Source organism: Molothrus ater, chromosome 4 (assembly GCF_012460135.2).
Source record: "Molothrus ater isolate BHLD 08-10-18 breed brown headed cowbird chromosome 4, BPBGC_Mater_1.1, whole genome shotgun sequence".
NCBI lineage: Eukaryota > Metazoa > Chordata > Aves > Passeriformes > Icteridae > Molothrus > Molothrus ater.
The window spans coordinates 15799687-15816812 of NC_050481.2; the positions used below are offsets into that span (position 1 = coordinate 15799687).

General features: G+C 37.5%; 1 protein-coding gene across 1 annotated transcript in view; it reads right to left on the bottom strand.

Annotated features, from left to right (window-relative positions):
- Positions 1–4562: 4562 nt before the first annotated feature.
- The window catches only part of HHIP (hedgehog interacting protein), a 74883-nt gene continuing 62319 nt past the window's right edge, over positions 4563–17126 (bottom strand). The window contains exons 12-13 of the mRNA XM_036382523.2: positions 14179–14327; positions 4563–11785 (exon numbers count right to left, since the gene is read on the bottom strand). Of these exons, the coding sequence (XP_036238416.1) occupies positions 11592–11785; positions 14179–14327 (343 nt within the window). The 3' untranslated portion in view covers positions 4563–11591. The remainder of the gene's footprint in view (positions 11786–14178; positions 14328–17126) is intronic.

Consider the following 17126-nt stretch of genomic DNA (forward strand, 5'->3'; position numbering starts at 1 on the left):
ATTTCTTGGGAAGGAACCAGCAGTTAGATCCACCTCTTTGTGAATCTTAGTGGTGTTCTTATCATTACACTGGCACCACCACCCATGAAGTTAATTGAGGTGCTGGCTATGACTAACTTTTCAGGATTCTCCAAGGTCTCAAGCAAGCTTTGGCAGTTGTATGTCTTATTCTGCAATGCTTTTAGAAGGAGATAATTATCTATCTCCATATTGTTCGGGTACTTCTGAGCATATATGCCAGCCAGAAAAAAAATTTAGCTGTATTAGAAGAAACATAGTGAGTTCAGGTGCCAGGATATTGAAGCAGTGCTGGAAAATGGGTAGATGAAGATCTTTGGGACTCAGAAGGGTTTACCCAGAAGGGTAAAGGCATGGGCCACACTTTGGGTAGTCGTTAATAGCACATAGCTTGAAAACTGCTGTCTTTTGGGGGAAAAAGTGGTCCTAAACACATCAAAACCACCAAACCAATCCTAATCTGTGTTTTGTCTAATCTGTGTTTGGGAGACATCAACACCAAGGCTGTAGGTTCAGTCCCATATGGGCCTTTTCCTGAAGAGTTCGATTTGATGATCCTTGTGGGTCCAAGTCAGAATACTCTGTGCATATTCAGAATGTTCCATCTGGGGTAATTTCGGGTGAATCTGCAGTTTCAGCAACCACTGCTGCCTGAGTATTATGTGAGGGATTTCATTTCCAGGCTAATAGAAGACATGAAGAATTTGCAAGACAATCAGCTTTAAAAATATTAAAATGCAGTTTATCTGTATACTGAAAATCTGATAATTCCCTAGAAGTTCCATCAGAAACAAAAAGCTGTAATTACAAATGCAAAGTAAAAATTATTCTAGTAATTTACAGGGGCCTCCTAGACATGAATTCATCTTACTACTAAGGTATTTAAATAAGAAACCTGTGAGAATGCCAGACAGCTGTATTTTTTGGAATAAGCTAACATGGTAATGAGTTTACTGGTTGCATCCTGTTGCCCATACTGAAGTCTGTGCAACTCAGTCACTTTGCTGCAATTTTTCTTGCAGAACCATCTTAAAAGCTGCCTATTGTTTTACCTTTTCATTGCTTGCTTGCATCTATCTAGAACCAAATAGCTCAGAGTAAGTGCAGAAATGATGCATGAGGTATTAACATGTGTGTGTGGCTGCAGGTTTGTGTTACAGATATAATAAGCAAGAGGTGTATATATATGTGTGTGTGTGTAGGCTGCACATACATCTTGGAAACCTCAGGGTTAGGCTGACATAAGTGCCTTCTGATGGCTTGCTAGCTAAGATCCAGCATGAGGCTCTCTGGGGATGAATTTCTTAAAAAAATAAAAGTGGGTTCGGCCACATTTATTTGATATTACATTCATAGGTGTAAAATAGCAGTTTATAGTTTCACTTGTCCATTTCCCTTGCTCTGGACCTGCTTCCCTGATCAAGAAATTCAATAGCTATTAAAAGCTGCAGCTGTACTAACAGTCCTATGCTTTATAGGAGGCATTTTGCAGCTATTACTGTAGAACAGGCGTTCTGTGCCAGTACAGATGTTACGTCCACCTTTTTCATAAGCACTTTATCTGCACCATGGGCATTGCATTTCTAATGTTTGCCTGAAATTGCTAAACATGCTCTGTGGCTGTAATTTATTTGGGCTGGTGTAGTTTAAAGGCCTGAAAGCTGTGTCTGCACCTGTTCTATTCATCCGACCAGAAAGCACGAATTCCACTGCAGGAGGGTTTGTGCAGTTTGGATCTGTTCTTTATAAGTCTCCTGAACCAAAGGCAGCCATTTGCTTCATGTGTATGCTCCCCTTCCCTGAAGTGGAAAGAGCTTGCATATATATCACAGAATCCCAATTTTCTTATACTGAAAGGAGAATACACCTCTTGTTCTAATGAAGGACAGGCATACAGATCCCATATTCCCTCCCTCAGCCTATCTCTGAGCAATCAAATGTGCACAGTGAAAGGTGAAACATGTGGCTCCAGTGTGTACAACTGGAGCAAACTGTGCCAGGATAATGACACCAGTTTCATTGTGGGACAGTGTGACAGATACTTCTGAGTGAAATGTACTTAAAGTGATATAAAATGAGTGAAAAGGGAAAGCCACTGCTGAGCCAGATTTGCCTCCTGACAATGCTGATATCAGTGAATTTGTGCTAATGGAAGGTAAGCAAGAGTTGAAGATGACTGAAACATTGTCAATATCTGAATTTTGAATATTGAATGCTGAACCAGTGTAAGAACCATTCATTCAACTGTTTTAGCCCAAAGTTTTGGAATTCATGCAAAATCCAGGAGTAGTCCTAGCTCTGAAGGACAAAAAATAAACAAAAAAAGAACTTAAAAAAACCCCAGAAACCACCCCAAAACAAGCAAACAAGGAAGCCACTGTTGAGTGAGGTTTCCCAAACCAAAGCTATGTCCCACTTTGCCCAGTTCTGCCAGAGACATATGTCATCTGTAGACATGTCATCAAACATGACTCAAACCAACCCGTCCCCCAAAATAAATAAATCCAACCACATAGACCGAAATGATTCTTTGGCATCCTAAAGATTCTACCCTACTTACTTGTGGTGAATTTTTAATTTACAGTTAAACCAGGGGCTGATCCATTACTTAGTGTTTTCATTAAAGTAAAACAGAAAAAAAAGCACTTGTGCCATGATCAGTCTCTTGAAACACTTGTAAATATGTACTGAATTTAGTGCAATAGAAGGGAAAAGCAACATATCTATAAGAAAAAAAAATAAAGAACCAAGGACTTGAGGAACAGAGCTGTATGTGGAAATAAAAAGGCAATAAAAAGATTGTTCAAAATATATATTTTGGGAATAGTGAATGAATACTTACTCAAATATATTAGTGGTAATTGTATTATTAACATAAAATGCTCCTGAATTGTGCATTTAGGCTTTGAATTCCTTTTGAAATTTCTGATGGCTTTTGGCAAACCACAAGCCTTGTTCAAGAGGCTAAGGATACCTCCTTTGGTAAATCCAAAAGCAGATTCAGAATTTGGCCCTTCAGGTGTAGGATACCATCAGAAGCTTTAGCTAGAATTACAGTCCTGCTGTACAGAGCTGAGTGTATATAATTCTCTAAGTAAAATTCATGTCTTATGTGTTGTAAAAGGAATGAAAGGTAGCTGTTAATTCCAAGGCTTATAAATATGTCAGTGGGTTTTCATAGTGTCTTAATAAATTACAAGAAAAACTCAGTGACTCATGATGTCACCAGAACTACATGCTGCACTGTATTTATTGTAATTATGTACAAAACTCACAGAATTCTTTTTACTATCTACATGAATATATAGGTCCCACTAAAAAATCTAAGCAATCCTCAGGGATCTCTTCATTATTTATTTTCCATCTTTTAGCTGTTTTCTTGTTCTGAGCACTTCTTCAAATGAAGAAAATTTTCAAGAAAATATGTTTAAAAGAACATTGCTGCAACTGCTGTATTTATTCATAGAAAAGCTGAAATAAAATACAGTTTCCAAATATCCTCAAATTTGGGTGAAGTTCAAATTTTCCTTGGATCCTAGTTCTCTGGCTGGCCACCAGCCCGTATCACTAATGGTATAGCTAGCTGAAAAATGGAAAAACAATTTCATGAAAATTTCAAGGTTATTTTGGCTTCAATCTGACACAGAGAGATAGCATCAGTATCATAGAGTTGGTACTGCTTCATTCTTTAGTTTAAGAAATAAACACAGGACAGGCTAAAGGCTTTAGGCAAGTTAAATGTGCAAGACTAATTCAACAGCATTTCACATTACCAAAACAAACTTAGTGCATGAAGAAGCCCTTGGCTCTTTAGAGCTCCCTGCCCCAAGTGATTTTTGCTGTCCCAGATGCAAGTGTAGCTTGCATTGAAGTCTTGTGATGATTAACTGTTCTCTTGTATCATAAACCACAGGGCTGATCTGTGGAGCTGGCCCAGCTCCCATGTGTGTGCTAAGGTGTTGAGTTCAATGGAACAGAACCTGTTACTTAGGATGGGGAGCAAAGGAAAGAATTCCACACTGCATCCATGTTTTATGGCCCTCATTTAAACCACTGGAAATGGTACCTCTGAATTTAACACACCTTGATTTGATGACATGCTCCTCTGAAGATACAAAATAAACAACAAAAAAATAATGACCCCAGTGTTTCTCCCTCTGTTGCTGAACTAATTCTCCAAGATATCTGTGCTTCCAAAGCCTGTCCCCTTCTTCCAGCTGCATGTCCACTCACATACTGCTTGCCATGCAACAGGTACATTTTCAACATGGATGTCTTCATTTTCTGTCCAGGAAACACCATTCCAAACTTACCATTCCAAAAATAATAGCAGTGTTTAGTCACATTTTATGAAAGCATCTTAGAATTTATATAAATAAAACTAGTGTACATTTTTAAGGAATATATAAAAAGCTGGTGTTTTACTGCAAAGATCAAAGAGCTGATTTGAATTAAAATTTCATGAACTTTAAATTATGCATTTAGTCATAAAAAAAATTAAAATAAAAAAAATTAAAGCAGCAGGTGTACCTTATACAGTAAGATAAAGTTTAATATATTTTATTAGCTTAAGGGACACAGAATAACTATCTAATCAGAACTTCAGGCATGCATTTACATAAATATATTAAATTAAGAAAAGCAATTATACACTTAAACATCCTTTTGTCTAAAAAAATCATTAAATCCACAGATTAACAATAAATCCAACTCTATGTATTTATCACTTCCAGATACAACTGTTCCATTTCTCAGATATTACACAAATACATTTGTTAGAATTTATATGCATTATACATATATTATATATTACATAATAGTGTGTATACATACATGGTGTTCAATAATATAATAATAATTTGTAGTTTTTATAGCACTTTTCATTTGAAGAGCTCAAAGCGCTTTTACAAGGATTGATTTCACTAATTTTTGGATGGGAAGTGGAGGCACAAAGATGCAATAATTTCAGGTTGTACAGAATTTGTGACAGACAGCAACTGAGTTCTCTTGTTGGGAACTTCAGTCCTGCTGTCTGCCTAAAAAGAACTGCACGTATAGCATAGAGAGTCTGTGTAGGTAGACTTGCAAAGACTTGTAAGGTCTCAAACCAAGAAAACATTAATTATATTAATAATGTTAAGCACATGACTTCAGTGAGGCTCATATGCTTAAAATTACTTGTGTGCTCCCAGCTAGATCGGTGCCTGTATATGCTTAGTAGTATAATTCAGTTTACAGAAGATGCTTAAACCTAGCTTGAGTTTTTTCTCCAGATATTTTTTAATCTATTTTCCCACATTTCAAATGTACATACAGTACCTGACAGCTACTATGAATTAAAACTAGTTGAACAGGGGAATGCCCCTACAGTAATGTTCTCAAGTGACAGAAGTTTGTTATTTCCTTTTCTGCTTGGCTCCCATTACAATCTAATTGTTCTCAAAGGGGAATTGAAGTTTTAATTCTGCAGTATAATTTGTGGGGGACAACTAATAGCATTTCTGGATAATTCACAGGGTAGGGTTACTGCTCCTGGTACTAATGGAGACCACTACAAGCTTCATCTGGTGACTTAATACCAGGTGGTTTCTGGTCTCAGTATGTCTTGATATGAATTAAAGTCATTCTGCACACCAGTTTTGACTGCCTAGAACATTTTCTTTTTAGCAGCTCCTTCTAGGAAAATTCAGAAAATGGGCTTGTTTGTTACTGCCTTGTGATGCAAAACACCCTTTGTCCTACTGTAAAATGTATCCTACATTAAAAAAACCCTGTCTCCAAAGCAGCCAACTCTCTCTGCCTTCTTTCCAAGAATACTGTGAGCACAGCCATTGTGTATATTCACATGCTTTAGCTGATGTTGCCTTTCTGAAATTTCCTGGGAATTTAAGCAGTTTTTCACTTAAAATATTTTTTACTTCATCACAAAATGAAAATAAATAGGAAAATCTCATGGACCATAGAAGGACCTTTACTATATGATACACTGAACCCTCTTGGTAGTGTGTAACAGATGGAAAGTTGTTTTTTATCAGTAGAAATAAAATTCTTCTCCAGTAATGCAGCTTGCTGTCTGAGCAAGAAGATCTGACAATTTTGTTTCTGGAAGCCTGGCTGTGTGCAGTAGACAATAGGTAAGGATACAAACTATTTGCATATAAACCAGAATATTGTTTGTGAATGTCTGTAGCATAGAATGATCACTAGATGATACTTTCTCAGTACTGAGAGCTCAGGGAAGCAGGAGACTCACTCGGCTTTCCCATGAGCTGATGGCCAGACATTTAAAAAGCATCAAGAAATCAGGCAGATTTTGTGTGAATGCTGGCAACACCTATAAGGAAACCCAGGAGGATTGGAAAGCTCTGTAGGGCTTCTGCAGGGCTGGGGCTGCACTCTTGTTCCACAAAACATTGGTGTAATGCTGCAGATGCAGACACGGGGAGGTCATGTGTGCACTGATGTCTGAAGTTAAGATCTTCTGCCAGCTAAGTGGATATCTTTTAAGTTCTTAATCCTATAACTAATGAAGTCAATAGGAGATTATCACTTGACATCAATGGGCTTGGAGTCATGCCCTCAAAGATTAAAGTAATCCTGTACTAAGCTTTCAGGTGGCTTCTGCTGTTTCACACCTATATCCCAAAAAGTACGTGCCTTATTTCACTGAATTACTCTGTTGTTGAAAACAACAAACTTTTCAGCAAAGCAGTCTTAATTTTTTTCAAATGTTTCTGAAACATTTTGTCCTGAAACTACTTAGGGAAATATTTATTTATCAGGTATTTGCAGCTAGAACTCAGATTATTTGGTACAAATTTTCTGCAAATTTGAATTAAAGGGTTGGCTGCATTTTTTATGAGTATTTTACATTTTATTTTTCTTAATATTGAAAAATGAAAATAATTAGTTTTAATTTACCACTTGGCTTCCTTTTGGTTTTTTCCAAGACAAAGGACACCTTTTAAGTTGGACAGAAGATCAAAATGGCAAAATTCCTAATTTAAGTGATACATAGATAATCTAAAGGATAGTAAATTAAAATGCATGAATGTCTTTTAAGAATTTGCATGATTAAGGAGAAATTAGCAGTACAGGCTATCCTTGGACTTGTTTTTTCCACATAGAACTAATTTTATAAATGCCTATTTCATGGATGCAATCTAATCTTATGAATGCCTATTTCATGGATGCAATTAGAATTAGATGTATGAAAACTCATTTTCACCATAGTGCAACTTTACACCTGTGGAATTACTTGTTCATATTTTCAGCATCTCCTTTTTGCATAATTTTACAGGAAAAGGTCCTTGTTTCTCAAGCCAAATTAGAGAAAACATGTACTGAAAAGCTACATTCCATCATGCCAGGGATATCATTCTGGTTTTCAGTTAAGGCATCTGATCACTGGATTGCAATGGGTAAATTTGTGATAAGCACAGTGACTGAAGTGATTTCTGCCTTCCTCCAGCTCCAGTCTGTTTGTGCCTGTGCTGTGTGAGGCTGGAATTCCTGGACTGTAAGTGCCCAGCTAAGACACGGTGCTAGAAGTCACTATAAGATAACAACATTCTGTGGAATGACCAAAAGATAAAAGGGAAGATGTTGATGCACACATCTGTCAGGCACTTTCAAAATTAGTAAGCACCTGCAGCAACCAGGGATTGCTGATGTTTGCTGTGGGTCTAGAAGGGATGAAGCTGCAAAACCAAATGTGGACAAGTGAGTGAAAGGAGATAAACAGAGGTGTCTCGTCAGTGATACAGAATTTATATTCTTATTTATACCTAACTTACACTTTGTTTGCATGAAATAGAATAACGTGTGAGGATTTAAAGGTAAAAAGGGTTTGGATCTGGGTCCCTGTCTGTTAACAGAAGAAATTTATTCCCAGAGCGGGGGGCTTTGAGTTAGTATTTCTTATGGGGTGCAGGAGAAAAATGAGTTTACTGTTTTTCTGAAATGGAGTGAAATGATTTGGAGCTGCTTTTGCATAACATCTTTTTGTCTCCCTGCTTATCTATGGAGTAAAGATGTTTCTCCTTATATTCCAGTAATATGCCCTCTTTCTGATCAGCAGCATGTAAAAAGAGAAAGATGAGTTTACTTCCCAAAATAATAAAGCAGAGGGTTAACACTAGCAGGCATCAGGGAGAGTCATGTTTCTTGCAACAGGTAGGTTTGTTCTCCTTCAGCAGCAGAAAGGCTGACAGAATGCCTGAGATGTACAATGTGTTGGGAACAGAGAGGCAGTAGCTCCGAATAAAGGAAGAAATGAATGGAATAAAAGATTAGGAGAGAGAGAGAGACAGAGACAGAGACAACTTGAACACATACATAAAATCCCTTCTGGAGGCCCTTATCTAATTGCCTCATTTATCTAGTTTCATTTATAAGCTCAGTTTTATTCTGGGACACTCTTGGAGGCTGTGTGAGAATGGCTGCAGAATGACCTAACTGGCAACAGGCTTTCTACAGACCCTTTTTTTTTTTTTTTTTGCATGCCAATTCTCAGGGCAATTACTGCAGTTGCCCTTTTTATATCAGCATCTTGGGTGGCTAGGCCTGGGGTTTGCTCACTCTTTTTAATAGTATAATTTCTTTTGATAAATAAGCAGCTAGGATTTTTTTTTTCTTTCTTTTTTTTTTTTTATGAGAATTCTTCTTTTCCACTGGGACTTCCTATGAACATGTGGGCTTAATGCAGATGCCTGCTTTCACGCAATATAAAAGATGATTTAAAAATGAATCAAAACAGTTTCACAAGCTATCTCATCTCTCCCTCAAACCTTCACTTAGATTATTTCTTAATTTTGAAGTTTTTATGGAATGATTCAGAGCAGATTTTTTTTTTTTTAATAAAACAAACTGAAGAATTTTGCTTAAATTTGAAAGTGATTTTCTGGGTGCAGCACAGTCGATGTGAGTTTTTGCTGTTGATTTGAATGAGGCCTGGATTTAATTCTTTGCTCTTACTGGATTTTTATTTTTGGATTTCACTAGTAAACTAAATTTTCATTATTTTTAAGATCAAAACTCCAAGATCGTTGTTTTCTGTTCTCTGCATGACTGTGGCATGTATATATTATTGTGAACCTCCAATTTAGGTGCCATCTGTGGCATTTTTTAAGGCACTAAGCAGTGAGAAAAGAGCTATCACATCTCCCCAGCTGGTTGTTGAAAACATGTCACAGTAGAGTTAAAGTTGGGTTTATTTTTAAATATATTTCATTGAAGAAAGTGTTAAAGATGTTATCTCTGTCAGATATTTAAATGTTGCTAAAATACTTCAGCAACTTTCTTGCCTTGCTGACTATGAAGAGTGTAATAAAACCGTGCTATGTGACAGATTTAGACAGCTGGCTCATTCATGAGAAGTTCACGTTTTTGTCACCCACGTTGAATAAGGAAAGATTAGATGCTAAGGTCAATTTACAAAAATGGTTGTCAGGACATTTTTTAATTGTAGAACTTTTTGTGATGGAATTCAGGGAAAAGACTAAAGGCAGAAAGCAGTGGAGACAAAGAGCTGCTATTAACCTACAGATGCTACCACAGGGTTCATTTTAAGATTGGTCACACTGCTTAGCCAATGAAGTGTTCGTGTGACTATAAGGGACCACCCTTTTCTGGGGTGAGAGGGCAATTTGGTCTTCATGCTCATTTAATCCCAAGATGTCTTTCAATGGACTGTCAGTTGAATCTACATTGTGCAAAATTATGCATGCACTTTTTAATGCAGACCATTGTTCTCTGAGCACTTAACCAAGATTTCTCAACCAATTCCATTTGGCATGAGGTCACTGAAACCCAGGCAAACATATATGGAAGGCAAATGTAATTGTCTGTTCCTCAGAGCTGGAATGTGTGAGACACAGAAATGCAAGTATTGGTTATGCTGTAATTTCAGATTTAATACTTACTAAATGAACACTGACAAATTTCTATAAAGGAAAATTTGTTGCATGCTGCTGCCCTGGAGAGATGATTTTACTACTGGAATGTAACATGGGGAAAGTTTTTAGATCTGTTTGGCTAAAGTGTTGTCAGTCTTTGATGCATGAGCAGCTGCTTCTAAGGACCACAGGATGTGCACACTGGGGCTGCTCTGCTTTCTTTTCTTAGGCAAGATTTTGTAAAAGCTGCAGTAGGTAGTTTGCAGGTAGTGCAAAGGAAACCTGATAGTTGGTAAGCAGTGAACAAAGAAACTGCCAGCAGAGCTGGAGATAAGAGGGCACCAGTTCTGCAGAATACATCTAATTAATTAATACCTTAGAAAACCTGACTACAGCATGTACACCACATTTATTGATACATTTACAAAGACTTGGTTTTCTGTTGGCTCTCCAAGGAACACTTAGAACCACATTTGGCAAGAGCTGCTGTAGGTTTTGTGCAAGTGACACCGTGCACAGGCAGCCCGTGCTCATGCGAGCTCTCGCCCCGGGACGCCCCGTTCAGTGTGACATGGGCAGAGTCTGCCTGGGTATCACCTCTTGCACTGTCCTGCTACAGTGGAAATCACTTTATGGACTCTTGCAACACATGCTGCAATTTTATTAGGGTTGGTGGGTGTTTGCTCTTTTTTTCTCATCCGCTCTAAATGATCACAAGTTGACACAAGGGTACATTTCTTGATTAGATCCACAACACGTTAAAGTGTGTGTGTGTTTGCTCTCTCTTTCCCACTCTTTCCAATTACCTTGGTGAAAAATGTAACTTTAGTATTTTACAGGACATGGTAAAGCTGTCTCATCTAGGTGATGTCTATATTATAAAAATAAAATAAAATAATATAAATATGTAACATGAACCCAGTGCCCATCGTTAAATAAAATATATGATAAAAAGCAGACCTTCTAGGATGACTGGTTTTGAAATATGCGAATATAATTTAATTATTAAACACTTGAAACAATCTTGATATTAAGCTGCGATAACCAGATTTTTGCATCTATGCTAGATAAAGAAATAACATTCTGTAATAGAGTTACATTGATGAAAGTGAAGGTTACAGTCTTACAATGAATTGCCTAGATAGGAATGCATTAAGCAGTTCTGAAATATTGTCCCATGATGGAGTTCAGTTTACCTTAGAAACTGTTACAACTGGATTTTATTAAGTCCAGCAGTTTATAGAGCGATGTTTGGAAACTGCTTTCTCACTGCTATAATCAGATAGGTACAGGAACGAGATTTCTGGGATGTCAAAGAATCCATTAAGACATCAGGAAAGTCCTTTGACGAAAATGTGTTTTACAGTGGAATTGCTTCGTAAACTATTTCTCATGAAGAAATAAATATTAAAAAAGATTCCACTCTCTGCAAAACCGTATTTGTGATAGCGGCTGTGTGTGTATGCGTGCACATATTGGATATCAGGACGCCTGTGGAGACGTGCAGGAATATTTACACACATACAGGGGATTTTTCTGCACATTGGTGGATATTACACTTAAATTAATAAAGGAAATCAAATCACCGGTGTTTGTTGCAGGATAACAGTCTTTCAAAAACGACAGGATTCTAAACAAATGCCCGCTGAAAGTGGAGTTTCCAAATAGTCCCAGAAACTATACAATGTAGCTGGTTAGATCCAGCAAATAGGATGTCATGTCTAGGATCTGATCCAGAATACCTGCCCTTGTCACTCTTCGGATGTTTCTGTCCACTTGTTCACACTGGGGGCCGAGATAGCCTTTTTTACACAAGCATTTATTGGGCCTCACACAGACACCTCCATGTCGACAGGCTGGGTCACATTTTGCTGTGGGTGAAAAAAACAGTGATTTTCTAATTTGTTTAGATCATCACAAACTAGAAAAAGATACAGTAGACATTCATTTAGAGCTTTTCTAACCTTGTAGTGAAAAAGCATATAAATTAAAAACAACATAGAAAGGATGAAATATTAGGAGTGTTGAAAACATATTTTCTAAAGTTTTAGAATATTAGGGGAGAAAGTAATTTTGTATATAATTTTGAGGACATTACCTGGGACAAGACTGATAAACTCAAATAACAGATTTTTTATGAAATGTCCAATTCCCATATTCAGGTTTCATTTAGGAATCTCAAGCAAGCTCCTTTGTATACTCAGAGTTCTGTACTACACACGTGCCTCAGCAAAGCACACTACACCTGAGCAGTGCACCCAATGCACTCCTTTGGCTCTTGAATCACTTAATGCTGGGACCAAAATTGAACTCCTATTGGAGAAAAAAGAGCCAGGGTGTTTTTCAACCATTTTTATCAGTTATATAAGTTTCAAAGTTTTCCCCTCTCTTTAGCAGATGCCTGATGATTTATCTGTAGAATTCTAGGTTAATCAGCTTGCTTCAGTCCTTCAAATATAGCTCCTATTTTAAATTGTAGCAAGTGTTAGCAAAATTAATAATCAATAACTGTAGTTGTGGTAGTATTTTCTTCTGGGGTAGTCACAGGACTGTGATATATATAATGTATATAGTATATCTTTCTTTTTCTGCAGGCGTTATGCTGCTTAATGTTATCTATTGCAATGAACTTTAATATGGATTTACGGATATTTATACTACACTAACGAAATGCAGGTTTTCTTGATTCTGTCCAAGAGTTTCTTAACTACATGAAAAGGAAACTCATACCTTGAAAGGTAAATTTTCTTATTTAAACTATAATAGTAGCTTGAGGTTCAATTTAGACAATCCCTATTAATTGTCATGTGGGATACAGGGAAGGAAGATCCTTAGTCTACATATTTTCTGTGGCTTTCTTGCTCATCATGTCCATCACATAATCTATCATAAAGCTGTGATTTTTAAAACAAAGCAGGTTATCAAGACCCATTTATGTTCATGTTGGAGGCATTTTTTAAGTTCCACTTGGACAAAGGCTGTAGAATGGGCCTCATTCTCTAAAAGCAGGATGGCTCTGGAAAGTGAGGACAATTGAAGTTGGGATATTTGGCCAGATTACCTCATCCATTTCTCTAACCTGCCTTCATTGCTGGGTTTTGGATGGTCAGCTTATGAATCTTTGCCAGTAAGATACTTTATTAGTGGTTTAATAATTTCATTTCATTCCGAAGTCACTTCTGCTCATCATTAAAAACCTGGAGGTTGCTGAAATTTACACTCCAGCCCATAAGTACTTCATAGCTGACCCTACTTCACCAGGCCCCTCCTAAGTGCCCTTCCAACCTGGATTATCCATGATCCATCGTGGGATCCTTGTTTTCCCTTAGTCCTTGCTATTTCTTTGAGTTTTACTGCCACAATATGGACATCTCGGTGTTAATCTCTCATGTGGTCAAACTTGCTGTCCAAAATATGCCCAGTCAGGGGACTCTGCTGATGCTGAGGAATAAAATCTTTGTAATAACATCTCCTGGTACCCAGGCTGGCTCTGGAACAGCTGTACCGGCCAAAATGACACAGCTCAGACAGAGCCATGGCCTCTGAGACAGTGATGGCACAGCTGAGACACTCTAGGCTCATTCACCTCATCCCTTGGCTGGCACACCCATCATCTTAGTTCAATCACAGTCACTTTTCCAAGTGACTTCTAAAAGCTAAAGCAACAAGATAGGACTTGATGAAATGACTGTAATAATGGATCACAACAACATTGATTATTTGCTGTTTCGTGATACATTGTACAGAGAATTCTCTTCAACAAACTGGAGCCCTTTCATTTGGCAGGATCAAAGCAAGAATGTACCAAAACTAAAAAATATGCATTAAATTAGTGAAGTGCAAAAGATGCAATGGAGACCTGCAGTTCTTCTTTACCATCTCTCCTGACAAGTCACCTCTCTGACACTGACAGTGATGATACTGGAAGTGGAAGGTGAATGTCCAAACACAGGACATGTAGTGACTGCATCTCCTTTCATTGGAAAATCTTGGTGGAAAAAAAAAGAATACTGTTGTCATGTTTATGCTATCAATTGCATTCTGCACTGGCTCACAATGCATTAGATGTTTTAGCAGTTGCATTCATCTAAAGACTTATTGTTCTCCTGCAGCTCATGAAATCAGTATTTTCTAATGTTGTCTTACGACTGAAGGCCAATATATTGGTGAACATATACTGAAAATTTCTCAGAGCAAATAATTAAAAGCCAATTATGACATGTCACTGCTTTTTTCACTTGTTGGTGTGAATCTGTATACAAACCAGTTCTGCAGAACTCTCCTTCCCAGCCTTGATTACAGCAGCATTTTCCTGTGGGAGTGCAGTGCCCATTCCTACAGTGCCTTGAGCATTCAGATGTCAGTATCTGTGCAGGCTGAGCTGTTCTTTTGCATTCTTCAGGGACTAAAGGCCTGAAAAAAACATACAAACCAAACAAAGAGTTAAAAGTTGGGATCAAGAAGAAAAGTTTTGATTTTTAAATTAAAGACCTGATTCTCTGCTGTAGTATTATCAGTGGAAAAAATAATGAGATTTCTTTTTTCCTCAGAAAAAGAAGTAAGCCTATAGATGATATGTTACAGGAAAATACAGTACAATTTGCTATTACTTTATGTAACTGCCTTCAGAGATCTTCCACAAGATTAAGCAATATTCCTTGAGAATTCTTGAAGCATGAACCTGCCAAAACCAGCTTGCTGAAGGTTTATCTTCATAAAGCTGCCAGCTTACTGCAGGCAGTGATGGTGGTTTTTTTTCATTTCTAGCTGATCTAGATTTCCCCTAAAAAAGGGGGAAGAATAACCTGAACAAGTTTTATGGCATTGTGATGTGTAATAATTTTGCAGAAGTATTTCCTCTGTCTACGAGTTCAGCTTTAAACTGCTGGCTTTTTATTTCCATATTTCCATAGAATGATATTTGGATTGTGCATTCTGGATGCTTATTTAAGCATCTGAACATCAGAAAAGACTTTTTCACTCCAAGAGTGACCAAGCACTAGCAAAGGTTGCCCAGAGAGTTGTGGAGTCTCCATCACTGGAGATACTCAGAAATTGTGTGGGAAATTGGCTGTAGGAGTCCCTGTTTGAGCAGGGTGGTTGGACCAGGTGTTCTCCAGAGGTGCCTTCCAAACTCAGCCATTCACCGTCAGGTGATTCTGTAGAATGTATGCACAAAGGAAATTCTAGTTCAGATGGCTTAAAATATTTCTGACACTGGATGTTTTGGTTAGGAAGATAGACCTTAGAGAAACCTTGGCTAAGTGTCCAGCTAGAATCCAAACAAACCAAAACAAAATTCTATGAGAGAATAGAATAGAATAGAATAGGACATTGCTCATTATACTGGCATCAGTATTAACACCCCAATTATGTGCAAATAGCTGTAATAGCAGCTTGTGCACTGATCACTCTGTCACATATTAAATTCCTAGACTGATACTCCTGTGCAGAGGAAAGGATAGTTTTTGGGGTCTGAGAAAACATGGGTATGATGGAGGTGTAGAAAACAGTGACAGAAGAAAAAGAGGAAAAAAATTTAGCAGTCTTGTTTATCTCCCATTTCAACATCAGAAGAAACATCAAGGGAAAAAGTTAAGCTAAAGAAAATAAAATTAACTAGCTGAACTTGTGACTACTAAGATATCAAAAGATACCTGAAGCCCATGTTCTACTAGGATTTTAAATAGATATTTCTGTGTGCAATGGTGCCATTCAGAGTAATATTAGATAGGGTAAAAATAATTTTTTAAAAAATAAGAATTCATACTTAAGTCCCTCACCAGTTGACTGGGCTTACATTTCCCCCTCCCATTTTGACATGCATCTTGTTAATGGTTCACTACAGGGTTTGTTGCATTTTTCCTTGAAAGAGAGTAATAGAGTACAGGCCCACTGGTTGGTTTCAGCATAGCACTTTCTCTGCTCAGTCTTAATTACTACCATGATTGTTTAAACATCCACACACAAGAACCGGTTCCCCAAAGATGTTAAGGACAGAAAGAATGTGAAGGTGCTTCTTTAGCATAGCACCAAGTCCTAATTTCCAAAGCATTTCTGAGAATCACACTGAAGGTCCTGTATTATTCAAGGGATTTGAAACATGTTTTGACACCTTTGGTGCAGCATATTTGAAACCCTTTCAGTTTTGCTGTTTACATATTTCCACAGCTGTCTTTTAAATAGAATGCATTATTTTTTTGACCTGTAAGGAATTCCAGTTCTGTAATGAGCAATGAGTATATTACATGTGTTCTAGTTAAGAAAGTTCCTACCCTTAAAAAATTATAAGCAATATTCACATGCAATGCTGTTTTGGAAACGGTTAGAGAGAATAATATGATTTTCAGTGGAGACTTGTTCAGATTTAAGGTAATAAGATCTGTCTTCTAATTCCTACATCTGGAAGAAAAATCTACATTTGAAATTATTTCTGTATAGCCAACTGCACAGGATGCAACATTCTTTACCTGTCACTACTTAAAGCTCATTTATTTGAAGTTACTTTAAATGGGAGGCTTCTCTTTCTCTTGCTCAAGCACAATTACAGTTCAGAGCTTAGCAAGAAACATAACCTCAGGCTCCTGCAGCATCTCTTGGAAAAGAGCTCCAGTGGCATATCTTTAGCAAAGAATGACCTCTTAAGTCACAAATGTGTTTTATTTGGGAAGATAATGATTTATTTTATTAATAGATGTGAAGTATTTGTCTATGATAATGCTATAATACATGTTCTTTTTGTATGCAATTAGGAAGGCAGAAGTCACACTTCTTTGAATCCAGCTGAGCATGGCTGGTCACTTTTATGATTTAAAGTTTTCTACCGCTCTCGGTACTTGTGAATATAACCTTGCCTTTTATTCTACCATCAGTCAAGAACTTGCACTCATCAGCCTTGGATAATATTTATTAATGGTGGGGTGGAGTAGAAACAAAGATGGAAAAATTTCTGGTTGGCAAGGTGCCTTAGGAGAAGAGGAATACAAATGCAGCTGCAGTGGAATCCTCGCGTGTGAGAATGGCTGGTTTCCCTGAGCTGTGCTCTGGGAAAAGCCACACTTCTTTCTCAGGATTTAAGCACTGCTCTGGGACCAACACGTATCGAGAGAAAGCCTCTGCCCCACAGCACTCACACTTTGCATTCTTAGGGCTTGGAAGAGGTGGAAATGTTCAGGCTGAGCACAAGTTGAAGTGAGTCTCACAAAGATAACG